General features: G+C 41.2%; 1 protein-coding gene and 1 long non-coding RNA gene across 8 annotated transcripts in view; one reads left to right on the top strand and one right to left on the bottom strand.

The window, feature by feature from the left end:
• Positions 1-27675, bottom strand: part of LOC133555232 (uncharacterized) — a 238561-nt gene that overhangs the window by 10685 nt on the left and 200201 nt on the right. The window lies entirely within an intron of this gene.
• The window catches only part of bsna (bassoon presynaptic cytomatrix protein a), a 295215-nt gene that overhangs the window by 85754 nt on the left and 181786 nt on the right, over positions 1-27675 (top strand). For all 5 annotated transcript variants that reach the window (XM_061904831.1, XM_061904832.1, XM_061904835.1 and 2 more), the window contains exon 3: positions 22350-24503. In XM_061904831.1, coding sequence (XP_061760815.1) covers positions 22350-24503 — 2154 coding nt within the window. The remainder of the gene's footprint in view (positions 1-22349; positions 24504-27675) is intronic.

Here is a 27675-nt window from a genome sequence, read left to right as displayed (position 1 = left end):
ATCTCACGATACATGGCCCCATTCATTCTTTCCTTAACACGGATCAATCGTCCTGTCCCCTTAGCAGAAAAACAGCCCCAAAGCATGATGTTTCCACCCCCATGCTTCACAGTAGGTATGGTGTTCTTGGGATGCAACTCAGTATTCTTCTTCCTCCAAACACGACCAGTTGAGTTTATACCAAAAAGTTCTATTTTGGTTTCATCTGACCACATGACATTCTCCCAATCCTCTGCTGTATCATCCATGTATCTTCAGGGGATTTCCCTGATAAATTTCATCCAGGTCCCTGCTCTTCAGGGGATTTATTTATTGTGCTTGTAAAACCCCAAAAATTTATTGTAAAACTCTAAAAATCATAGACCGTCCGGCGGACCGGATTGAAAATCTAAATGGGCTGCATTTTGCCCAAGTCTGGCATACATTCATTTTTAATGTTGAACTTGCACAATCGGTGGCTGACTGACTACTTTTTTGCCCCACTCTACACTCACCATACTTGATTTATTTTGTTAAAAGCAAATGGGACCGAAAAGTGTTTAATAACAACTTTATCAAATATTTTTGGATCCATTTATCATATCATAATGTCATTATGATAACGTTTTTATGAAAGCGAATAACTCCCTTTTTTTCTCCTGGTATTCTAATGTGCAACCTAAATCAACAATGACGAAGGCTGGACATATGAAGTAAAAAAAAATGAAATAAAAGTATGTATGCCTAACCTGGTGTTTAGTTCCCCGCACGTCACCGCTGTGTGTGTGTGTGGTCGACAGGAACTAGAATGGCAGCCGGGGAACTTGACAAAACCGAACCACAACCGAGTGTGTGGAGCAACAATAGACTTTTACGCCTAATTAGGACGAATGTCCTCAGTGGAGAGCAAGACAGCGTTTGAGGCTGGGGGGGCCGGGGAGTCATTGTCCTGGCATGTAAGTATGTAGAGATGATTAATTTGTGCCAGCATCTCCATAATTAGCCCCACAAATGGCTACGGTTCATCGGAGGAAAAAGTTCCAGGCGCGTCCCTTCCTTCCGCGTGTGGAATATTGATCAGTGCATTAGTCCGGGGCCGGCAAGACAAACTGTTCTCTCTCTGGAGTCATCGTGCATAAGAGCCTCCACTCAGTGACTCCAAGTGCACGTTGAGACCATGCAGTGACGCTCCCAGCTGGGTTCCTAGATGTGTTCCTCCTGTATGACCTCATACTACTCATTGTAATACCAGCTACTTCAGTCTCAATATGGTCTTTTTTATCAAGAATAGTGGGAGGGGTTTTTGACTGAAAAGAAGCACAGTGCTGAAAGGAAAGACCTTTATCTGTAAGTATGTATGTATGTATATATATAACTATTTCGATAATTTTTGGTACTTTTATGATAAGCTATGGTATCGGGACAACACTAATATGAGTGTGTGTGTGTATATATATATATATATATATATATATATATATATATGTACTGGTACATATAGATACGTTTCCAGTGAGGGTTGGACTCCGCCAAGGCTGCCCTTTGTCACCGACTCTGTTCATAACTTTTATGGACGGAATTTCTAAGCGCCGTCAAGGCGTTGAGGGGTTCCGGTTTGGTGACCGCAGGATTAGATCTCTGCTTTTTGCAGATGATGTGGTCCTGATGGCTTCATCTGCCCGGGATCTTCAGCTCTCACTGGATCGGTTCACAGCCGAGTGTGAAGCGACCGGAATGAGAATCAGCACCTCCAAGTCCGAGTCCATGGTTCTCGCCCGGAAAAGGGTGGAGTGCCATCTCCGGGTTGGGGAGGAGACCCTGCCCCAAGTGGAGGAGTTCAAGTACCTAGGAGTCTTGTTCACGAGTGAGGGAAGAGTGGATCGTGAGATCGACAGGCGGATCGGTGCGGCGTCTTAAGTAATGCGGACGCTGTACCGATCCGTTGTGGGGAAGAAGGAGCTGAGCCGGAAGGCAAAGCTCTCAATTTACCGGTCGATCCACGTTCCCATCCTCACCTATGGTCATGAGCTTTGGGTCATGACCGAAAGGATAAGATCACGGGTACAAGCGGCCGAAATGAGTTTCCTCCGCCGTGTGGCGGGTCTCTCCCTTAGAGATAGGGTGAGAAGCTCTGCCATCCGGGAGGAACTCAAAGTAAAGCCGCTGCTCCTCCACATGGAGGGGAGCCAGATGAGGTGGTTCGGGCATCTGGTCAGGATGCCACCCGAATGCCTCCCTGGGCAGGTGTTTAGGGCACGTCCAACCGGTAGGAGGCCACGGGGAAGACCCAGGACACGTTGGGAAGACTATGTCTCCCGGCTGGCCTGGGAAGGCCTCGGGATCCCCCAGGAGGAGCTAGACGAAGTGACTGGGGAGAGGGAAGTCTGGGCTTCCCTGCTTAGGCTGCTGCCCCCGTGACCAGACCTCGGATAAGCGGAAGAAGATGGATGGATGGATGGTACCGGTGCCAAAACTATTTCAATACTTTTCGGTACTTTTATAATTAGCTATGGTATCGGGACAACACTAATATGTGTATATATATATATATATATATATATATATATATATATATATATATATATTAAGGGTGTAACGGTACTCAAATATTTCAGTTCTGTACGTACCTCGGTTTAGAGGTCACGGTTCGGTTCATTTTCAGTAGAGTAAGAAAACAACAAAATCTTAATTTTTTGGTTATTTATTTACCAAATCTGTAAACAATGGCTTTATCATTTTAACATTGGGAACACTATAATAATTCTGCCCACGTTAATCCACATTAAACTGCCTCAACGTGTTGCTCAGATTAAATAACATGACACGACTTTTCTTCTACATATAAAAAGTGCAACATTAAACAGTTTCAAGTCAACTCATCATGCTTAATTTATTAAAGCATTTGGGAAGCCTGTAGTTGATTTTTACTATGTAAATGTTATATTTTCATCAACATGTGATAGCAGGGACCCTGCCATTTAAAATTAGGCTGCTACATTACTAATGATTCATGTAACTATAGCTGAAAAAATTGTACAATAGCAGTAGGAGAGAATAATTATCCCTGAACACCATGGAGTTCATGTAGCCTGTATGACGCACTTACATTATTATTTCAACTATCAGAGACAGAAACTGTTCATTTAACATATTGTCCTTTTTTGCTGCTTCAACACAGCTCAATCAAACCTGTCCGTAGCGCACACACACACACACACACACACACACACACACACAGCACAATGAGCTGACGTTACGCTAAAATGTAGAATAAAAAAGGTCCCCTTTAACACCGTTTATTTTCTGTTTTTTCTTTTAACTCATGCTATATTCTGACTTTTTTTTAATTAGATTTTTTTCTTTGCTTAGTTGAGTTTATAGCAAACAAAACTACAAATCCATGGCAAATAGATGTAACACAGTGCTTAAATATTCATATATGTCATCTTAGTAGAAATATTAAAAAATAAAAAATGTTAATTAACACCGACTGTGGCATGATAAACAGAATAGTCTGTCGCGGCTGAAAAATAAACAACGCAAGAGAAACCATTCTGGAGTCATACATGTAAACTGAATGTGAGGCACTTTCTATTTCTTCTCTGTGAATCAATCTTCTCTCCTCCGCCAGGAAAGGAGAAGCCATCAAGTTGATTGACAGGTCTATTTACTGTAAATGCTGTGCAGGCATCTCCAGGTGCAGAAGCCTGCAGGAGCCTGAGGAGACGTGTGGTGCACAACATGTGGTTAATTGTGTGTGTATGGGATATACTAAATATACACAGTATGTGTGTTTTATATATATATATATATATATATATATATATACACACACACACATTTACATATACACATACATATATGCATATATACATATATATGGATATATATACATACATATATACATCTACATATATATGTACATATACACATACATATATATATCTACAAATACACATATATATATATAAATGAATCAATCAAAAAAAAAAAATATATATATATATATATATATATACATATATATGTATATTGCCAAAAGTTTTTGGCCACCTGCCTTGACTCACACATGAACTTGAAGCGCCATCCCATTCCCAACCCATAGGGTTCAATATAATGTCGGTCCTCCTTTTACAGCTATTACAGCTTCAACTCTTCTGGGAAGGCTGTCCACAAGCATGCGGAGTGTGTTTATAGGAATTCTCGACCATTCCTCCAAAAGCCCTTTGGTGAGGTCACTCACTGATTTTGGTCGAGAAGGCCTGGCTGTCAGTCTCCGTTCTAATTCATCCCAAAGGTGTTCTATCGGGCTCAGGTCAGGACTCTGTGCAGGCCAGTCAAGTTCATCCACACCAGACTCTGTCATCCATGTCTTTATGCACCTTGCTTTGTGCACGGGTGCACAGTCATGTTGGAAGAGGAAGGGGTCCGTTCCAAACTGTTCCCAAAAGTTGGGAGCAAGGAATTGTCCGAAATGTTTTGGTATCCTGGAGCATTCAAAGTTCCTTGCACTGGAACTAAGGGGCCTACCCCAACTACTGAAAAATAACCCCAAACTATAATTCCTCCTCCACCAAATTTCACACTCGGCACAATGCAGTCCGAAATGTACAGTTCTCCTGGCAACCTCCAAACCCAGACTCGTCCATCAGGTTTCCGGATGGATAAGCGTTATTCATCACTCCACAGAAAGCGTCTCAATTGTTCTAGAGTCCAGTGACGACGTGCTTTACACCACTGGACTTTCTGATGTATGGCTTGGACTCAGTTGCTCGCCCGTGGAAACCCATTCCATGAAGCTCTCTGCGTACTGTACGTGGGCTAATTGGAAGGTCACATGAAGTTTGGAGTTTGGACCATGCAGAAAGTCGGCAACCTCTTTGCACTATGCGCTTCAGCATCCGCTGACCCCTCTCTGTCTGTTTGCATGGCCTCCTACTTGGTGGCTGAGTTGCTGTTGTTCCCAAAATCTTCCATTTTCTTAAAATAAAGCCGAGAGTTGACTTAGGAATATTTAGGAGCTTTTCATGACTGGATTTGTTGCTGGAAATCACTGAGAGCGGCCCATTCTTTCACAAATGTTTGTAGAAACAGTCTCCATGCATAAGTGTTTGCTTTTATACACCTGTGGCCGGGCCAAGTGATTAGGACACCTGATTCTGATCATTTGTATGGGTTGCCAAAAACTACGCTTGCAAGAACTTGCAAGCGTACTTCTTCTTCTTACTCGTCGTCGCCATGTCTGTTCTTCGTTCTTCTTCTGCTTCGTCTCTGTTATGTTTTTGGACATTACTACTTGCCGTGGTTTTGAAGCAATGCATGATGGGATGTTGTGTGTCAGTGTATTAACGTGCCGGCTGGAATAAACACACGCTGAGAAATATCTCCGTGCCTGCCTACTTTATGGGTTATAGATAAAGCTATGGATAATGGAGACATAAATAATAGTCTCCTTTTCAGGTGAGATAGGACGCTAAAGGCAGGGTGGAAATCGGGAGAATGGTTGCCCCGGGAGATTTTCGGGAGGGTCACTGAAAATCGGGCGGGTTGGTCAGTGTGATAATATTAATAGGACCCCTTTAAAAGACGCTGGTGCCAATAGAGGAGAGACTGTATTTTCTTTGTGTCAGGCAGAGGGAGATTTATAGAGCGCCATCATGTGTGTGAAACACTAAATGTTGACAGGGACATTCTGGTATTGATTAAAATGAGACCCTTATTTCCATTTAGAGTGCTAATGCCATCAAGTTCGTGTATCTTGGTGAGCAGGGGAGGAGGGGCTTCAAATGAACGAGGGAGGAATGGCAGGTTTCATGCATGGGGGGCCATTAAAATGTGCTGAGGTGTCCTTGGAATAAAGCATTTGTCAACTAAATACTCTCCATGTGACGACTGCCTTGTAACCGGCTGTGAGCACCTTCCTGGTTGTGTCACCTTGCTTTACCTGGACGTTTCATGCATGTTCAAAGAAAAAACGAATCACTTCATTTTTGCCATGAAATTGTCTGAAATAAGTACAAACCCCCTGTGATGAGGTGGCGACTTGTCCAGGGTGTACTCCGCCTTCCGTCCGATTGTAGCTGAAATAGGCGCCAGCACCCGCCTCGACCCCAAAGGGAATAAGCGGTAGAAAACGGATGGATGGATGGGAAGTACAAACCCCGTTTCCATATGAGTTGGGAAACTGTGTTAGATGTAAATATAAACAGAATACAATGATTTGCAAATCATTTTCAACCCATATTCAGTTGAATATGCTACAAAGACAACATATTTGATGTTCAAACTGATAAACATTTTTTTTTGCAAATAATCAATAACTTTAGAATTTGATGCCAGCTACACGTGACAAAAAAGTTGGGAAAGATGGCAAAAAATACTGATAAAAGTTGAGGAATGCTCATCAAACACTTATTTGGAACATCGCACAGGTGTGCAGGCTAATTGGGAACAGGTGGGTGCCATGATTGGGTATAAAAACAGCTTCCCCAAAAAATTGCTCAGTCTTTCACAAGAAAGGATGGGGCGAGGTACACCCCTTTGTCCACAACTGCGTGAGCAAATAGTCAAACAGTTTAAGAACAACGTTTCTCAAAGTGCAATTGCAAGAAATTTAGGGATTTCAACATCTACGCTCCATAATATCATCAAAAGGTTCAGAGAATCTGGAGAAATCACTCCACGTAAGCGGCGTGGCCGGAAAACCAACATTGAATGACCATGACCTTCGATCACTCAGACATCACTATTAAAAACCGACATCAATCTCTAAAGGATATCACCACATGGGCTCAGGAACACTTTGGAAAACCACTGTCACTAAATACAGTTTGTCGCTACATCTGTAAGTGCAAGTTAAAGCTCTACTATGCAAAGCGAAACCATTTATCAACAACATCCAAAAACGCCGCCGGCTTCTTTGGGCCCGAGATCATCTAAGATGGACTGATGCAAAGTGGAAAAGTGTTCTGTGGTCTGACGAGTCCACATCTGAAATTGTTTTTGGAAATATTCGACATTGTGTCATCTGGACCAAAGGGGAAGCAAACCATCCAGACTGTTATCAACGCAAAGTTCAAAAGCCAGCATCTGTTATGGTATGGGGGTGGATTAGTGAAGTGAAGTGAATTATATTTTTATAGCGCTTTTTCTCAAGTGACTCAAAGCGCTTTACATAGTGAAACCCAATATCTAAGTTACATTCAAACCAGTGTGGGTGGCACTGGAAGCAGGTGGGTAAAGTGTCTTGCCCAAGGACACAACGGCAGTGACTAGGATGGCGGAAGCGGGAATCGAACCTGCAACCCTCAAGTTGCTGGCACGGCCACTCTACCAACCGAGCTATACCGCCCCAAGGCATGAAAAACTCACACATCTGTGAAGGCACCATTAATGCTGAAAGGTACATACAGGCTTTGGAACAACATATGTTGCCATCTAAGCGCTGTCTTTTTCATGGACGCCCCTGCTTATTTCAGCAACACAACGACAAGCCACATTCAGCATGTGTTATAACAGCGTGGCTTTGTAAAAAAAGAGTGCGGGTACTTTCCTGGCCCGCCTGCAGTCCAGACCTGTCTCCCATCAAAAATGTGTGGCGCTTTATGAAGCGTAAAATACGACAGCGGAGACCCCGGACTGTTGAAGGACTGAAGCTCTACATAAAACAAGAATGGGAAAGAATTCCACTGTCAAAGCTTCAACAATGAGTTTCCTCAGTTCCCAAACGTTTATTGAGTGTTGTTAAAAGAAAAGGTGATGTAACACAGTGGTGAACATGCCCTTTCCCAACTACTTTGGCACGTGTTGCAGCCATGAAATTCTAAGTTAATTTAAAAAAAAATCAAGTTTAAGAGTTTGATGATCAAATATGTTGTCTTTGTAGTGCATTCAACTGAATATGGGTTGAAAAAGATTTGCAAATCATTGTATTCTGTTTATATTAACATCTAACACAATTTCCCAACTCATATGGAAACGGGGTTTGCATTTGTCATGTGTGGAGATCAATACTATACACATTCTGTGAGGTATTCACCATATGACTATTAATTGGTGTTTCCAAATATAGTCTCCTGCCTGATAAAAGACAGTGGCAGTTGTGCAACCATAGCAACGCAGCCACCAGTCGATTACACTTGCATCGGCACCATTGCTTCAAATCTCATTCATTAGGCTATTGTCCTTTTTTTTTTTTTTTTTTTTAGCAGTGACCATCAGATAAAGCAAATGAGAGCTAATGAAGAGGGCCGGCTAAAAAGAGCCATGATAGATTTGTGCTCTTCTGGCTCCTTTGATCGGATCTTTGTCCATCCACCTCCCGTCCCATGCACATCCTTTTGTGTCCCCAGGCTAATTAACGACAAATTGGATTACAGAGCCCCGGTGAACTCTTGTTCCGCGGAACTTTCACTTTGCTCCCCTTCTCTGCTGAGACGCCATTATATTAGGATTACTTTTCGGGCATATTTGAGTGCACTGTTTAATTGTTATATTTGCAATAATCGGTGAAGACGGAGGACGTTCATAAAATAGATTTTTTCATTTGGCACACAAACAATCTACAAACACATTTGTTTTGCATCGAGTTATTAGCTGCAAAAAATGTTCTGTTATTATCAAAGGTTTGTTATTATGAACTTCGAAATATAATAACAAACAAAATGTTAATTTTCATGGGTGATGGTACTAATAGAATATTGTGTCCTGACTTTGTACGAGTGTGTGTGTGTGTGTGTGTTTATTTGTGTATTTGTGTGTTTGTGTTTATTTGTGTTTATGTGTGTGTATTTGTGTGTGTGTGTGTTCTGGCAATTCTTACTTAACGGGGACATCGCTCTGTTTACACAGTCACCTTTAGGGGACTTCTGGCGGTATGGGAACCAAAAAAAACAGGTCCCTTAAAGCAGTGGTCCCCAACCACCGGGCCGTGAAGAATTTTTAATTAATTTTTATTTAACAAAAAAAAAAAATATATATATATATATATATATTTTATTATTATTATTTTTAATTAAATCAGCATAAAAAACACAATATACACTTACAATTAGTGCACCAACCACAAAAAACTCCCTTTTTCATGACAAAAATGCCCTTTTTCATGACAAAGAAAAAAAAAAAAAAAAAAAAAAAAAAAAAGATTCCCCCCCCCCCCCGCGCCGGGCCGCGGGACAAATTATTAAGCGTTGACCGGTCCGCGGATACAAAAAGGTTGGGGACCACTGCCTTAAAGGGAAAACCTTTTTAAATGATAGTCAGATCCATTCTCAAGATGCCTAAGTGATTTTTAAAACAGTAAAATAGTAGATTCAGAGATAATCAGCAAGACTGGTTATGCAGAAAAAAATGTATGTTCTGTATGTTCAATGTTGTTAAAAAATAAAAAGTAAAAATACAATTTTACATGAGTTTGCATTTTATTTATGTGGTTTAAGGTAAGATAAGTAAATCCTTTATTGATCCCACAACAGGGAAATTTGGGTTACTTTGTTTACGTGTTTCAAATATTGGTAGAAGAGAAAATAATTTTTTTTTTTAAAAGTGAAACATTTGTTATCCTGGCATTAATTGTTAGACTTCTGTGGCATATTGTTGCCGGATTCGGTCCTCCGTGGAATCGTCAGCAAGAGCACAGCAAAAAGGTAAATAAAAGCGCTAGCATGGAAAGCTAGGTCAAACTAACCGAAACACAAACCCTTGGCACAAAGAGAAAAAAAAACCAACAACTAGCATGAAAGCTAGGAATAAAAATAGAGCTTAGCGTGAGCGCTAACGAGATAGAGAGTGAGAGACAAGTCATAAGCAGTTGTATGAGAACAAACTAAGATCCGACAATGAGTGAACAGAAAAGGCTAGCTTATAAAGGGTGGTGATTAGTAAAGACAGGTGTGCTGGAAACGAGAGTAGCAGCTGAAACTAATGAGTGACCATGGAAACGAACAAAACAGGAATTAAGCATGTCAAACCGCAGAATGATATAAAAATGGAACAAAAATAACAACAGGGTGATGATCCGACCATCGGATCACAACATTAATAGTACTGTGATTCTGTACGGTATCCATCCTTAGGTAAAACTAATATATTTTTCCAAAAACACAATCTGGTTTAGGGTTCCTTAGGATTACATGTTCATATAGCATGATTATAAAACATTATTACCTTAAAGTATGATTCACATTCAGAATGTTCCATCCTTCTATATAAGGTAGTTGGAGTTGCAAACAACTTCAGTAATGTCACAGAAGATGCAGGATTTGCTTTAACATTGAAGTAGTGAAACTTCCTATAAAAGGACAGCTGTAGTGTTGTATTCTGATGATCATGTCATATTTTATTTGAACTTTTTTTTTTTTTTTTTACAGTCCTCAGTAGTCACGTACACACTTTTGTGAATGATGCAAAATTATTTAAATTTGGTCCCCATGAACCATATTAACTATTTTTTCCCCAGGGTCCCCAGTAAGTATGATCAGCACATTACTTCATCAATCCAGAGATTTAAAGACGTGTATGAGCTAACTGGGTAGTGGCAATTTGCTCTGATTTTTTTTTATGCCTCCACAACCTGTAGAAAGTGAGGTCCCCACAAGTCATGATCAAAAACTTAGCTTTTTTTTTTTTATGCCTCCACAACCTGTAGAAAGTGAGGTCCCCACAAGTCATGATCAAAAACTTAGCTTTTTTTTTTTTTATGCCTCCACAACCTGTAGAAAGGGTGGTCCCCACAAGTCATGATCAAAAACTTAGCTAATTTTTTTTTTTTTATGCCTCCACAACCTGTAGAAAGGGTGGTCCCCACAAGTCATGATCAAAAACTTAGCTAATTTTTTTTTTTTTTATGCCTCCACAACCTGTAGAAAGGGTGGTCCCCACAAGTCATGATCAAAAACTTAGCTAATTTTTTTTTTTTTATGCCTCCACAACCTGTAGAAAGGGTGGTCCCCACAAGTTCTGATCAACAACTTGGTCTCCATTCCAAATGATAACCAGTGTGTGTGTGTGTGTGTGTGTGTGTGTGTGTGTGTGTGTTCTGGCAATTCTTACTTAACATGGACATCGCTCTGTTTACACAGTCACCTTTAGGGGACTTCTGACGGTATGGGGACCAAAAAAAACAGGTCCCTTAAAGGGAAAACCTTTTTAAATGATAGTCAAATCCATTCTGAAGATGCCTAAGTGATTTTTAAAATAGTAAACTAGTAGATTAGGAGATAATCAGCAAGACTGGTTATGTAGAAAAAAAAGTATGTTCTTTATATTCAATGTTGTTAAAAAATAAAAAGTAAAAATAAAAGTTTAAATGAGTTTGCATTTTATTTCTGTGGTTTAAGGTAAGATAAGTAAATCCAAGAACTTGGTCTCCATTCCAAATGATAACCAGTGTGTGTGTGTGTGTGTGTTCTGGCAATTCTTACTTAACATGGACATCGCTCTGTTTACACAGTCACCTTTAGGGGACTTCTGACGGTATGGGGACCAAAAAAAAACCCAGGTCCCTTAAAGGGAAAACCTTTTTAAATGATAGTCAAATCCATTCTGAAGATGCCTAAGTGATTTTGAAAATAGTAAAGTAGTAGATTAGGAGATAATCAGCAAGACTGGTTATGTAGAAAAACAAGTATGTTCTTTATGTTCAATGTTAAAAAATAAAAAGTAAAAATACAAGTTTAAATAAGTTTGCATTTTATTTCTGTGGTTTAAGGTAAGATAAGTAAATCCAAGAACTTGGTCCCCATTCCAAATGATAACCAGTGTGTGTGTGTGTGTGTGTGTGTGTGTTCTGGCAATTCTTACTTAACATGGACATCGCTCTGTTTACACAGTCACCTTTAGGGGACTTCTGACGGTATGGGGACCAAAAAAAAAAAAACAGGTCCCTTAAAGGGAAAACCTTTTTAAATGATAGTCAAATCCATTCTGAAGATGCCTAAGTGATTTTTAAAATAGTAAAGTAGTAGATTAGGAGATAATCAGCAAGACTGGTTATGTAGAAAAAAAACTATGTTCTTTATGTTCAATGTTGTTAAAAAATTAAAAGTAAAAATAAAAGTTTAAATAAGTTTGCATTTTATTTCTGTGGTTTAAGGTAAGATAAGTAAATCCAAGAACTTGGTCCCCATTCCAAATGATAACCAGTGTGTGTGTGTGTGTGTGTGTGTGTGTGTGTCTGTTCTGGCAATTCTTACTTAACATGGACATCGCTCTGTTTACACAGTCACCTTTAGGGGACTTCTGACGGTATGGGGACCAAAAAAAAAAAACAGGTCCCTTAAAGGGAAAACCTTTTTAAATGATAGTCAAATCCATTCTGAAGATGCCTAAGTGATTTTTAAAATAGTAAAGTAGTAGATTAGGAGATAATCAGCAAGACTGGTTATGTAGATAAAAAAGTATGTTCTTTATGTTCAATGTTGTTAAAAAATAAAAAGTAAAAATAAAAGTTTAAATGAGTTTGCATTTTATTTCTGTGGTTTAAGGTAAGATAAGTAAATCCAAGAACTTGGTCCCCATTCCAAATGATAACCAGTGTGTGTGTGTGTGTGTGTGTGCACCTGCATATGTTGGTGTTGAAACCATGCAGAGTCCCACCGCTGTGCACAATCTGCTAATCATTTAGAAAACACCTCACCCATTGTTGCCGTGTCAAAGTGTCATAATCCAAGACCTTATTATATAACAGTCGTAGAAATATGCGGCATTCAAACAAAGCAGTATCACAAACACTGTAGGAATTCTACCTGCGAAATATAGAGTGACTGCGTATTGTCGGCGAGATCGCAGGCTTCAAACTTTGCTTTAATAGCACGATAAAATTAAACGACATAAAAGAAACATGCATAAATTAGCAGATCAGAATGCAAACAGTAAGATTTTTAAAACTGCTAGAATTAAAAATATTTAAGAATATATTTCTGAATGTACAACACTTTCACCTAAAGGCATTTTTCTGGGTATTGTAGAACCAATACCCAGAAAAATCACGTGTGCCTGAAAGCTCCCAATATATACATGTCTATGTCTTGGTACTTTACTGACAACGTTTTTGTGTCAAGTGTTAAGATTTCATACTTTATTCGGCGGTTCCTAAACGCACCGTAGCTATGAGAGACAAAATGAAACTTGGAGGTTTGATGACGTGTTGGATGTGTTCTATGGAGACAAGAACCAATAAGTAGACAGACTACAATATGACCGGGACTTTGACAGACTCAGTGGCTTAGTGGTTAGAGCTGTAGTTTTCAACCTTTTTTGAGGCAAGGCACATTTTTTGCGTTGGAAAAATCCGGAAGCACACCACCGGCATTAAAAAACGAAACTCAGTTGACAGTAAAAAGTCGTTGTCGCAATTGTTGGATATCAATTCAAACCATAAGCAAGCATGCATCACTATAGCTCTTGTCTCAAAGTAGGTGTACTGTCACCACCTGTCACATCACCCCGACTTATTTAGATTTTCTTGCTGTTTTCCTGTGTATAGTGTTTTAGTTCATGTTATGGGGCCAGAAAGGTTTGCGGGTATTTAAACGTCCACACTTGGTTGCCCACACAAAGCTAATGTACTAAACTTGTGAGCAGAGGACTTTGTCTTTTATGCAAGCAAAATTAGGACTGCAATTCATTTCGCGTGTCTGCCTTCACGAATTTACAGAATATATGCTAATTACTACTCAGTGGTCTAGTGGTTAGAGTGTCTGCCCTGAGTCTCATGTCTATTTGTTATTGTTTTGTTTTGTTTTAATCATGTTCTGTTTGTTTTTGGGCCACTCAGTTCCTGTTTTTGCACTTCCTGGTTTGTTTTGTCACCATGACTACTCATTAGTTTTCACCTGTCCTCATGTCTTGCACCTGTTTTCACTGATTATGTCACTGCCATTTAAGCCTGTCTGTTTCTGTTCTCCGTCCTGGCAACATCACCGTCAATCATCGTCTACCACCTTGCACTCACCCTCGATCACCTGCTACGCACCTTGTAGTCCATGCCAAGTAAGTTTTTGTTTATAGTTCATAGTTTCTGCCTGTGTGCAAGTCTTTGTTTTCATTAGTCAAGTTTGTTGTGCGCGCCTTTGGTTTGCCTTTTTTTGTAGTTATAGTGTCAAAATAAAAAGATGTCTTTACCTTCATGCCGTTTCCACTCCATTTGCTTTGCACCTCGGGAAAACAATCCCCGCCCAAGTCCAAGTATTGACACTGAGATTGGTAGGTCGCGAGTTCAAACCCCAGCCGAGTCATACCAAAGACTATAAAAATGGGATCTATTATCCCTGCTCGGCACTCAGCATCAAGGCCTGGAGTTGGGGGTTGAACCACCAAAAATGATTCCCGGGCGTGGCCCACTGCTGCTGCTCACTGCTCCCCTCACCTCCCAGGGGGGTGATGGGTCAAATGCAGAGAATAATTTCGCCACACCTAGTGTTTGTGTGTGTGACAATCATTGGTACTTTAACTTTAACTTCAAGACTCAATGTTTTGCGTCCTTATTTAGCACGTCTGAATTCTGTGAGCAAACTGGCAGAGTTACACACATGGTTGGGAGGAAGGAGGGGATCACGCTGCATTTGTGATAAATAAAACAGAAATATCTCCAATTCAGCAACATCAATTTATAATTGAATAGGCACTGAAGGATTCAAGGGACTGATCAAGACGAATTGAATCGATGGTTTAGGTCACGGGTGTCAAACTCTGGCCCGCGGGCCAAATTTGGCCCGCCGTGTATTTTCATTTGGCCCTTGAGGCAATATCATATTAACATTAAAGCTGGCCCGCCGGTATTATACAGCGGCGGTGTCGCTGTAACACCACATTCACCGCTAATACTCATACTAATCCAATGCAAGCTTGGTCAACAGCCATACAGGTCACACTGAGGGTGGCCATTTAAACAACTTTAAGACGGTTACAAATATGCGCCACACTGTGAACCAACACTAAACGAGAATGACAAGCAATTTTCGGGAGAACATCCGCACTGCAACACAACATAAACACAACAGAACAAATACACAGAACCCCTTGCAGCACTACCTCTTCTTGGACGCTACAATATCAAAATGTATTGGTAGCCTGTGGGAAAAGTTGATTTTGATATTTACCTGAGAAGGCTGCAAATAGAAAAGAGGCATTCTATTTTTATTTAAATTTGATTTGATATGCCATTACTATTTTTACATTATTAGTATTATTAGAAACTGGATTTTGCATGTCACTATAAAGTTATATAAGTCTCGCTTGTTCAATATTCAATGCAAAACTTGTTTGGGTCCCTATTAAAAGGTTCATTTGTTCAACCTTGGCCCGCGGCTTTGTTCCGTTTAAAATTTTGGCCCACTCTGTATTTGAGTTTGACACCCCTGGGTTAGGTGCATGCTGGTGTTTTTTTTTTTTAATGGCGTTTGCTTTTTCATGCAGGAGATATATTAATAAAACGTCTGGTCCACCACCTCCCCACAGAGCGGGCCGTCAGCGTGATAAAAATAGCTGCTGTTGTCTGGATTGTGATTTAATATTGCAGAAGAGATGTTACGTTTGTAGATCAGGCCCAAACTACGGTGTTCTTTAAGTTGAACACACAAATCATAACTGTTGCAACTCTGAACCCATCCATCCATTTTCTACCGCTTATTCCCTTTGGGGTCGCAGGTAACTCTGAACCAGTCTTAGTTTTACCTTGGATTAAATACTAAATAGCCGTGACTCTGGTCACATGTTTCCTCAAATTGATTGATTGATTGATTGATTGAGAAGTTTATTGACATCTTAAAGAATTGAATCCATGTAATGTTTTAAAAAGGCAAATGGATGGCACAAAAAGCCAAAAGGCTTGTTTCCATTGTGCTCCATTAAATAATCACAATTGATGAATTCAATAATAAAATATATATACGACCTGTAACATGTATATAAAAAATTATGTTAAAAAATGGACAAATGATGTACATCTACACAGTATACATGTCAAGTGATTTTAAAAACAATATATACAAAAAAAAATGGGAGGTGGGGGGTATATACACTATGTACATGACAATATGTACATGTTGACTCCAAGAGTGCGCAAAACAGAATGCGAAAATATATATACACTATAACTATATATAAATATATATATATATATATATATATATATATGTATATATATATATATATATATACTATAACCACATATAAATATATATTTGTATATATATATATATATATATACATATATACATATATATATATATATATATACACCATAACCACATATAATATATACACTATAGCCACATATATATATATACATATATACACACACACACACACACACGATATAACCACATATAAGTGTATTAAGTATATATACACTATAACCACACACACATATACATATATATATATATATATATATATATATGTATATATGTATGTATGTATGTATATATATATATGTGGTTATAGTGTATATATATTTATATGTGGCTATAGTGTATATGTACTTATATGTGGTTATATTGTGTGTATATATATATATATATATATATATATATATATATATATATATACACACAATATAACCACATATAAGTATATATACACTGTAACCACATACAAATATATATACACTATAACCACATATATATACCTATATATACATATATGTATATATATATATATATACATATATATACATATATATATATATATATATATATATATATATATATATATATATATGTGGTTATAGTGTATATATACTTATATGTGGTTATATTGTGTGTATATATATATATGCATATATATATATATATGTGGTTATAGTGTATATATATTTATATGTGGTTATAATGTATATATACTTATATGTGGTTATATTGTGTGTATATATATATATATATATATATATATATATATATATATATATGTGTGTGAGTGGTTGGAGTGTATATATATTTATATGTGGTTATATTGTGTGTATATATATATATATATATATATATATATATATATATATATATATTTATATATATATATATATATATATATATACACACATATATACATGTGGTTATAGTGTATATTTATTTATATGTGGTTATATTGTTTGTATATATATATATATACACGCACGCACGCACACACACGCACGCACGCACGCACGCACGCACGCACACACACACACACACACACACACACACACACACACACACACACACACACACACACACACACAATATAACCACATATAAGTATATATACACTATAACCACATATATATATATATATATATATATATATATATATATATATATATATATATACACACAAATACACTATATCCACATATTAATATTTATATATACAGATTTTTGGTGAATTTGGCTGTTTCAGTGTATGAAGTTGAGGACAGTGTAATGAATGCATCATGTTATGGTGATGAGTCCTGGTTGGAACACAGGGACAGAAAATTCAGGATGATCTGGTTTTTTGGAGCAGAGGCAGAAAGCCTGTTAATGAAGCTCGACATGATTAGAGAGCCACCGGATTAACAAACTGCTGAGTCGTTTGCTTTTAAGGTTCACTTTCTCATCTCCGCTGCTCTGCTCTTTTGTTCCCAACCTATGCTTGATGTGCCTTTCTGGAGAAAAGCAAAGTATGATCGTTATAAAACACCAGATAGTCTCACCCTGCCTTTGCCTCCCATTCCTCACATATAATGATTGCAGCTCAACATGGCAAGCAGAAAGTATACTTTCAATATAAATATATATGACATTTGTAAAGTTACTAACAATTTAAAGTTAGTATTATTCGCGGATGATTCAGTAGGACAAAACACACAGAAGCTAATACAAATAATAACAGAAGAAATGAACAAATTAAAAAGACGGTTTGACAAAAACAGACTATCTTTGAATCTTTGTAAAACTAAATAATGCTATTCGGTAATAGTAAAAGGGGAAGTCAAACATAAATACAAATGGACGGAATATAAATTGGACAAAGCTATGAATAATGGGAGACCGGGCTTTCTGCTCCGCTGCTCCCAGTCTTTGGAAGACTCTCCCTGACCACCTGAGGGCACCACAGACTGTGGATGCTTTTAAAAAAAGTCTTAAAAACCCTTATTTTTAAAAAAGGGCCTTTTTTTTTTTTTAGATATATGCATACTAATTCTAGCTAGGGCTGTTCTAGTTTTTATTTTTATTATCTTTTTATTTTAGTTTTTTTTAATACACTGTAGCACTTTGAGATTGTTTACTCAATGTAAAGTGCTTTATACAAATAAAATATATTATCATTATTATTATTATTAGTATCATCATCATCTCACCATATGAAATATAACTTGTTTCACAAATTATTTATTGTTATTGTCCTTACTTATGGAGTCTATTGTGAATACATTGAGAACAGGAAGTGAACAAAAGTTTTAGCAACTGTTATGTAAAAGAAACAGGGGTAGGATTAAATACGCTCTGCTTCTTCCTACTCCTTTTCGAACATGTTGAATAGAGAAACTGGAAATTGTGATGCGTCATGTTCCAAATAAACAAAAACTCAACTCAAATCTCTCTTCATTTTCATCTATGAAATGACCGAAGCCTGCAATACACCCTGGTGGGCAAAACGGGGCACAGATGGAGGGAAAAGAATGATAATGTGGAAGAACATAATTTTACCCTAGTAGAAGCATTTAAGTCCCATCTTAAAACTCATTTGTATACTCTGGCCTTTAAATAGACCCAATTTTTAGACTAGTTGATCTGCCGTTTCTTTTCTTTTCTACTCCCTTGTGGAGGGGGTCCGGTCCGGTGGCCATAGATAAAGTACTGGCTGTCCAGAGTCGGGACCCAGGATGGACCGCTCGCCTGTGTATAGTTTGGGGACATCTCTACGCTGCTGATCCGCCTCCACTTGGGATGGTTTCTTGCTGGCTCCAATTTGGATGGGACTCTCGCTACTATATTGGATCCACTTTGGACTGGACTCTCCCTCTTATGTTTCATCCACTATGGATTGGACTTTCACAATATCATGTTATACCCACTCATTATCCCTAGCGTGCGGGGGTTGCCCACATATGCGGTCCTCGCCAAGGTTTCTCATAGTCATCATTGTCACGGTCACCGACGTACCACTGGGTGTGAGTTTTTCCTTGCCCTTATGTGGGCTCGTTGTGGTTTGTGCAGCCCTTTGAGACACTTGTGATTTAGGGCTATATAAATAAACATTCAATTATTGATTGATTGAAGAAGATGGAGATTAAAACAAGGATGTACAGAAAAGCAGGGGTCTGAGATTGATAAATTGGTTATAATTGCATAGCACTTTTCTACCTTTTTAAGGTACTCAAAGCACTTTGACACTATTTCCACATTCACCCATTCACACACACTGATGGAGGGAGCTGCCATGCAAGGCGCTAACCAGGACCAAGTCGTTCTCTTGACCGCATGAATGTACTACAGCCACAGTAAAAATGTTGGGCTCTGGCCTGGGGACGGCATGGTGGTGGTTTGGAGAGTGTGGGTTCCTGGTTCGATCCCCACCTTCTCCCAACTTCGTCATGTCCGTTGTGTCCTTGAGCAAGACACTTCGCCCTTGCTCCTGACGGGTCCTGGTTAGGGCCAGCTTCTGCCGTCAGTGTGTGAATGTGTGTGTGAATGGGTGAATGTGGAAATAGTGTCAAAGCGCTTTGAGTATCTTGAAGGTAGAAAAAGTACTATACGAGTGTACCCCATTTACCTTATTAACTGTGTACAGTAAATGCTGAGGAGAAAAATGTAATCGGTAAAGCTGCAGAGTTTAATTTCATTGATCTATTTTCATTCTCGTCAGCGATCTACCATTTTTAACTGGCGACACGAGAAATCAATCAATCAATGTTTATTTATATAGACCTCAATCACAAGTGTCTCAAAGGGCTGCACAAGCCCCAACGACATCCCCGGGTTCAGATCCTACATAAAGGCAAGGAAAAACTCACAACCCAGTGCGTTGTCAATGAGAATGACTATGAGAAACCTTGGAGAGGACCGCAGATGTGGGCGACCCCCCCTCCCCCTCTAGGGGAGACCGGATGCAATGGACGTCGAGTGGGTCTAACATAATATTGTGAAAGTCCAGTCCATAGTGGATCTAATATAATAAAGAGAGTCCAGTCCATAGTGGGGCCAGCAGGAGACCATCCTGAGCGGCGACAGGTCAGCAGTGCAGAGATGTCCCCAACTGATGCACAGGCGAGCGGTCCACCCCCCGGTTCCGACTATGACCTGTGGCCCCCCCCCCTTCCACAAAGGAGAGGGGGGCAGAAAAGAAAAGAAAGGGCAGATCAACTGGTCTAAAAAGGGGGTGTATTTAAAGGCTAGAGTATACAAATGAGTTTTAAGATGGGACTTAAATGCTTCTACTGAGGTAGCATCTCGAACTGTTACCGGGAGGGCATTCCAGAGTACTGGAGCTCGAATAGAAAACGCTCTATAGCCCGCAGACTTTTTTTGGGCTCTGGGAATCACTAATAAGCCCGGTTTCTTTGATCGCCGATTGTACAATACAAATCGACAAGATAGGATGAAAGAAAGACAAACTATCACACGCCGCTCTCCACAAGGTGCGGAGTAAACCACAGTAATTAACACAACAGTTAAATGGTTCTGACGGTATCAATCAAAAACCGAGCGTTATTCTCTCTGTAAGTGGTCGTGTAAGTGGTCAGGATGTTCCACTCAAATTAGAGGAGCGGCGAAGAGACATTATAGGGGCGATGCAACAGCGGAGGGGGTAGAGTGCTGTATATTTATGTGATGCATTGTGGGAAAGAGAGGGAATGGGGGCGACTTGAGGAGATTTACAGTGCTGTGCTGTGGCTGCAGAGATGCTAAAGTAGCAGTCGTTCTAGCGGCTAGCGGTGGATGCAACGCTGTGAGGAGGCGAGCGACTCGACACTCAAAGATGAGCTTTTTCAAGTCAGAAGAAATTAGCCAGGGGATAATAAACTGGGCTCCGTAGGCAGCTGTCATTCGGAGGATGTTCACGGACGATGATAATGGGTGAGGTTTGTTTCTTGATAGTCTCCTTCGTGTCCGCCCACGTATGTCCATGCTGGCAAATTCAGATATACGTCTGCATCCCAACACTAGAATTCTTCTCAAGGTGTACCAACGTCTCGACAGGGAGGCTGTGGGCAATTTACGTACCTTTAGTAAACCTGGTCGATAATTTGGTCCGTGTCCATCTTTCCTCCATGGGAGGAAAGATGGAGTTTGTGTAACTGCCTCACTGACTGCTTTGACATTGGGTTCATTTCGTGTCAACTAAATGTCTTACTGTGATGATAATACCATGCGATGAGGGTTACGACTTTTGGAGACACCCAACTATTGTTTTTTTCAATACTTTGGTCAAATGATTGAGTCCACATGTGGGTTCATTTAAATTGACAAGTTGGCATGTGAAGCAACAGGGAGGGGAATCAGCACCTCCAGGTCCGAGTCCATGGTTGTCGCCCGGAAAAGGGTGGAGCACCATCTCCGGGTTGCCCCAAGTGGAGGAGTTCAAGTACCTCAGAGTCTTGTTCACGAGTGAGGGAAGGGATGATCGTGAGGTCGACAGGCGGATCGGTGCGGCGTCTTCAGTAATGCGAACGCTGTATCGATCCGTTGTGGTGAAGAAGGAGCTGAGCCGGAAGGCAAAGCTCTCAATTTACCGGTCGATCTACGTTCTCATCCTCACCTATGGTCATGAGCTTTGGGTTATGACCGAAAGGACAAGATCACGGGTACAAGCGGCCGAAATGAGTTTTCTCCGCCGGGTGGCGGGTCTCTCCCTTAGAGATAGGGTGAGAAGCTCTGTCAACCGGGAGGAACTCAAAGTCAAGCCGCTGCTCCTTCACATCGAGAGGAGCCAGATGAGGTGGTTCGGGCATCTGGTCAGGACGCCACCCGAACGCTTCCCTAGGGAGGCGTTTGAGGCACGTCCAACCGGTAGGAGGCCACGGGGAAGACCCAGGACACGTTGGGAAGACTATGTCTCCCGGCTGGCTTGGGAACACCTCGGGATCCCCTGGGAGGAGCTGGACGAAATGGCTGAGGAGAGGGAAGTCTGGGGTTTTCTGCTTAGGCTGCTGCCCCCGTGACCCAACCTCGAATAAGCGGAAGAAGATGGATGGATGAATGGAAGTTTGCCTCTTGTCAACATAATCATTGTGTAATCCACATAAGAATTCAACCAAAACTCACATGTTCAACTACTTTAAATACTGGTACCATATTTTCCGGTATTTGTATCTCTTTAACATAAGTGCATGTGATTGAGTCCACATTTGACTATATGACAGAGTTGAGCACCCAAGCTTAAAGATATTGTTTGTCTTCTGCTCTGTTCAGGTCCAGGAATGGCTGTGTCTCAACTGTCAGATGCAGAGAGCTCTTGGCATTGATATGACTACGCCTCGTTCCAAGAGCCAGCAACAGATCCACTCTCCGTCCCACCAAGCAAAACCTATCGTCCAGCCTCAGCAGGCTGCACCTCAGCCAACACAGCCGACAACCGCAGCACAACCGAAACCTTTGGCCCAAAGCCAGCCCACCCAGCAACAGCAGCAGCAGCAACAACAACCGCAGTCTCAAATTTATGGCCAGAATCAACCCTACTCCCAATCGCAGCCATATGCCCAGGCGCAGACATACCCCCAGTCACAGCCATACACCCAGGCCCAGACATACCCCCAGTCTCAGCAATATCCCCACTCCCAACAATATCCCCAGGCACAGGAGCAATCGCAGTCTCAGCAATATCCCCAGTCCCAGCAGTATCCCCAGTCTCAACAGTACCCACAGTCACAGCAGTACCCCCAGTCACAACAGTACCCCCAGTCCCAGCAGCCTCCCCAGTCCCAGCAGCATCCCCAGTCCCAACAGCATCCCCAGTCCCAACAGCATCCCCAGTCTCAGCAGCTTCCCCAGACCCAGCAATACCCCCAATCTCAACAGTACCCCGAGTCCCAGCAGTATCCCCAATCCCAACAGTACACTCAGTCTCAGCAGTTTCCCCAGGCTCAGCAACAGCCTTACTCGCAGTCCCAATCTGGACCCCAGGCTCAGCAGCAGCCTTATACACAGTCCCAGTCTGGGCCCCAGGCTCAGCAGCAGCCTTACTCACAGTCCCAATCTGGACCCCAGGCTCAGCAGCAGCCTTATTCACAGTCCCGGTCTGGACACCAGGCTCAGCAACAGCCTTATACACAGTCCCAGTCTGGACCCCAGGCTCAGCAGCAGCCTTACACACAGTCCCAGTCTGGACCCCAGGCTCAGCAGCACCCTTACACACAGTCCCAGTCTGGACCCAAGGCTCAGCAGCCGCCTTTCTCACAGTCGGGATCTGGACCCCAGGCCCAGCAAAATCCTTACTCAACATCACAGTTTGGGCCCCAGGGTCAGCCGCAGCAACAACAGCAGCCTTATCCTCAGTCTCAGTCAGGACCCCAGAGTCAGCAATATCCCCATACCCAGCAGTATCCCCAGGCTCAGCAGCAGCCTTATTCACAGTCCCAGGTGGGGCCCCAAACTCAGCCTCATAGTTCCCAAGGCTTACAGAGTCACTCATCTTCTGGTGGCCCCCAGAGTCAGACAGGTCCTTCCCATCAGGGTATGAGGGGTATAGGAACAGGTGGTGGTTCTACAGGCCCCAACCAACCTGGTGGTCCAAGGATTCCCCATCCTGGTGCTGTACCCCTCCCAGGCATGACTAAAGCACCCTCCCAACCAGATTTGGGTCGTGGCTCTCCCATGCACCAGTCCATGGCACGGCACCATGACCACACCCGAAGTGCCGGCTCCTCTCCAGCTCACAAGCCCCAGAGTCAGGCTCATCCTCCAGCCCAGGACGGACTGACCAAACTTTTTGGCTTTGGGGCGTCCTTGCTCAATCAGGCGAGTACATTGATCAATGTCGACCCTTTGACCACCTCTTCTACCCATCCCAGTCCCGCACGAGGCAAAGTGGTGTTCAGTAATGCAACCCCTGAAAACAAGCAGCAACAGCAAGGGGCCTCAGGTACCAAACCATTTGGGATGGGGGCTTCTCATGGACCAACTCAACTGAGTGGCGCCCATCCGTCCAATCAAATGGGTGGCCCTCAAGGACCAAACCAAATAGCTGGACTCCATGCACCGAGCCAAACGATAGGAGGTCAGGCAGTAGGTCTGCATGCGCCAAAGCAACAGCAGCAGACTCTGCCACACCAGCAAGAAATGCCGCAACAACAAAAGCCCCCCTTTCATCAAAAAGATCCGCAGCAACTTCAAGGGCAGCATCTTCCGCAAACGCCATCGCACGTGCAGAAGCTGGAACCTAAGCAGGAGCCTGTGAACACACCCATGGCAGATCCGGCGCCGGTGAAGCCCAAAGTCAACTGCCCTCTTTGTAAAACGGAGCTCAACATCGGCAGCTCGGACCCGCCGAACTACAATTCCTGTACACAGTGCCAGACTCAGGTGTGCAACCTGTGCGGCTTCAACCCGACGCCACACCTGGTGGAGGTAAGGACAGCGACACTCGACTCCGACACCCAATACCTCACCACTATTTTATACATACTGTGTTATACAGTATTTAGTCAGCCACCGATTGTGCAAGTTCTCCCACTTAAAATGATGACAGAGGTCTGTAGTTTTCATCATAGGTACACTTCAACTGTGAGAGACAGAATGTGAATTCACTTTGTAGAATTTTTAAGAATTTATTTGTAAATTATGGTGGAAAATAAGTATTTGGTCACTTCAAAGAAGGAAGATCTCTAGGTCTCACAGACCTGTAACTTCTTTAAGAAGCTCTTCTGTCCTCCACTCGTTACCTGTATTAATGGCACTAGTTTGAACTCATTAGTTGTATAAAAGACACCTGTCCAGAACCTCAAACAGTCAAACTCCACTAGACCAAGACCAAAGAGCTGTCAAAGGACACCAGGAAAATAATTGTAAACCTGCACCAGACTGGAAAAAGTGAATCTACAATAGGCAAGCAGCTTGGTGTGAAAAAATCAACTGTGGGAGCAATTATCAGAAAATGGAAGACATACAAGACCACTGATAATCTCGCTCGATCTGGGGCTCCACGCAAGATCTCATCCCGTGGGGGTCAAAATGATCATGAGAACGGTGAGCAAAAATCCCCGAACCACACGGGGGGACCTAATGAATGACCTGGAGAGAGCTGGTACCAAAGTAACAAAGGTTACCATCAGTAACACACTACGCCGACAGGGAATCAAATCCTGCAGTGCCAGACGTGTCCCCCTGCTTAAGCCAGTGCATGTCCAGGCCCGTCTGAAGTTTGCCAGAAAGCACATGGGAGAATGTCATGTGGTCAAATGAAACCAAAATACAACTTTTTGGTATAAACTCAACTCATCGTGTTTGGAGGAAGAAGAATACTGAGTTGCATCCCAAGAACACCAAACCTACTGTGACGCATGGGGGTGGGAACATTATGCTTTGGGGCTGTTTTTCTGCTAAGGGGACAGGACGATTGATCCGTGTTAAGGAAAGAATGAATGGGGCCATGTATCGTGAGTTTTTGCGCCAAAACCTCCTTTCATCAGTGAGAGCTTTGAATGGTAGACCAAATACTTATTTTCCACTACAATTTACAAATAAATTATTCAAAATTCCTACAATTTGAATTCCTGGATTTTTTTTTCACATTCTGTCTCTCCCAGTTGAAGTGTACCTATGATGAAAATTACAGACCTTTGTCATCATTTTAAGTGGGAGAACTTGCACAATCGGCGGCTGACTAAATACTTTTTTGCCCCACTGTAGTAGTGGGTCTGTTTGAAAGAAGGGAAGCAGTGGAAAGGAACAAGCAAATGAAAGGAAGCCACTGATGAAAAGTGGCACTCATTAAGAAAATAAGCAAGCAAAAGAGAGTAAATGAGCAATAAGATGCACTCTTGGTGTGTTAGCATCAAGCCATGCCTCCAAATTGAGGGTGGAAGCGTGTAACTCGTGCAGACAGGCAGATTGAGAACAACTCTTTTGCTTGAAGGCGGCACGGTGCCTTCAAGGTCTTCGGGGAATACGCTCGGTCATGCCACTGTATACTGTGTCACTGCCTACAGATGCACCTAAAGATAACCGGTTATATTTAGCGACTACTGCTGGCTGCTGATGTTATTTAGGCCGAGAAAAATTGTGAATCTTTGGGTGTCCCCCGATTCGATTCAAAATCGATTTTTTTTTCAATTCAACGCGATTCAAAAACGATTTGTTCCCGATTCAAAAGGATTCTGTATTCATTCAATACATAGGCGGTATAGCTCGGTTGGTAGAGCGGCCGTGCCAGCAACTTGAGGGTTGCAGGTTCGATCCCCGCTTCCGCCATCCTAGTCACTGCCGTTGTGTCCTTGGGCAAGACACTTTACCCACCTGCTCCCAGTGCCACCCACACTGGTTTAAATATAAAAAATAGATATTGGGTTTCACTATGTAGAGCGCTTTGAGTCACTAGAGAAAAGCGCTATATAAATATTATTCACGTCACTGGTTTAAATGTAACTTAGATATTGGGTTTCACTATGTAGAGCGCTTTGAGTCACTAGAGAAAAGCGCTATATAAATATTGTTCACTTCACTGGTTTAAATGTAACTTAGATATTGGGTTTCACTATGTAGAGCGCTTTGAGTCACTAGAGAAAAGCGCTATATAAATAGTATTCACTTCACTGCTTTAAATGTAACTTAGATATTGGGTTTCACTATGTAGAGCGCTTTGAGTCACTAGAGAAAAAGCGCTATATAAATATAATTCACTTCACTGCTTTAAATGTAACTTAGATATTGGGTTTCACTATGTAGAGCGCTTTGAGTCACTAGAGAAAAGCGCTATATAAATATTATTCACTTCACTGGTTTAAATGTAACTTAGATATTGGGTTTCACTATGTCGAGCGCTTTGAGTCACTAGAGAAAAAGCGCTATATAAATATTATTCACTTCACTGGTTTAAATGTAACTTAGATATCGGGTTTCACTATGTCGAGCGCTTTGAGTCACTAGAGAAAAAGCGCTATATAAACATAATTCACTTCACTGGTTTAAATGTAACTTAGATATCGGGTTTCACTATGTCGAGCGCTTTGAGTCACTAGAGAAAAAGCGCTATATAAACATAATTCACTTCACTGGTTTAAATGTAACTTAGATATCGGGTTTCACTATGTCGAGCGCTTTGAGTCACTAGAGAAAAAGCGCTATATAAACATAATTCACTTCACTGGTTTAAATGTAACTTAGATATCGGGTTTCACTATGTAGAGCGCTTTGAGTCACTAGAGAAAAAGCGCTATATAAATATTATTCACGTCACTGGTTTAAATGTAACTTAGATATTGGGTTTCACTATGTAGAGCGCTTTGAGTCACTAGAGAAAAAGCGCTATATAAATATGATTCACTTCACTGGTTTAAATGTAACTTAGATATCGGGTTTCACTATGTAGAGCGCTTTGAGTCACTAGAGAAAAGCGCTATATAAATATTATTCGCGTCACTGGTTTAAATGTAACTTAGATGTTGGGTTTCACTATGTAGAGCGCTTTGAGTCACTAGAGAAAAAGCGCTATATAAATATGATTCACTTCACTGGTTTAAATGTAACTTAGATATCGGGTTTCACTATGTAGAGCGCCTTGAGTCACTAGAGAAAAGCGCTA

The sequence above is a fragment of the Nerophis ophidion genome, linkage group LG06, assembly GCF_033978795.1.
Source record: "Nerophis ophidion isolate RoL-2023_Sa linkage group LG06, RoL_Noph_v1.0, whole genome shotgun sequence".
Lineage (NCBI taxonomy): Eukaryota > Metazoa > Chordata > Actinopteri > Syngnathiformes > Syngnathidae > Nerophis > Nerophis ophidion.
This window is presented reverse-complemented; position numbering and strand designations above follow the sequence as displayed.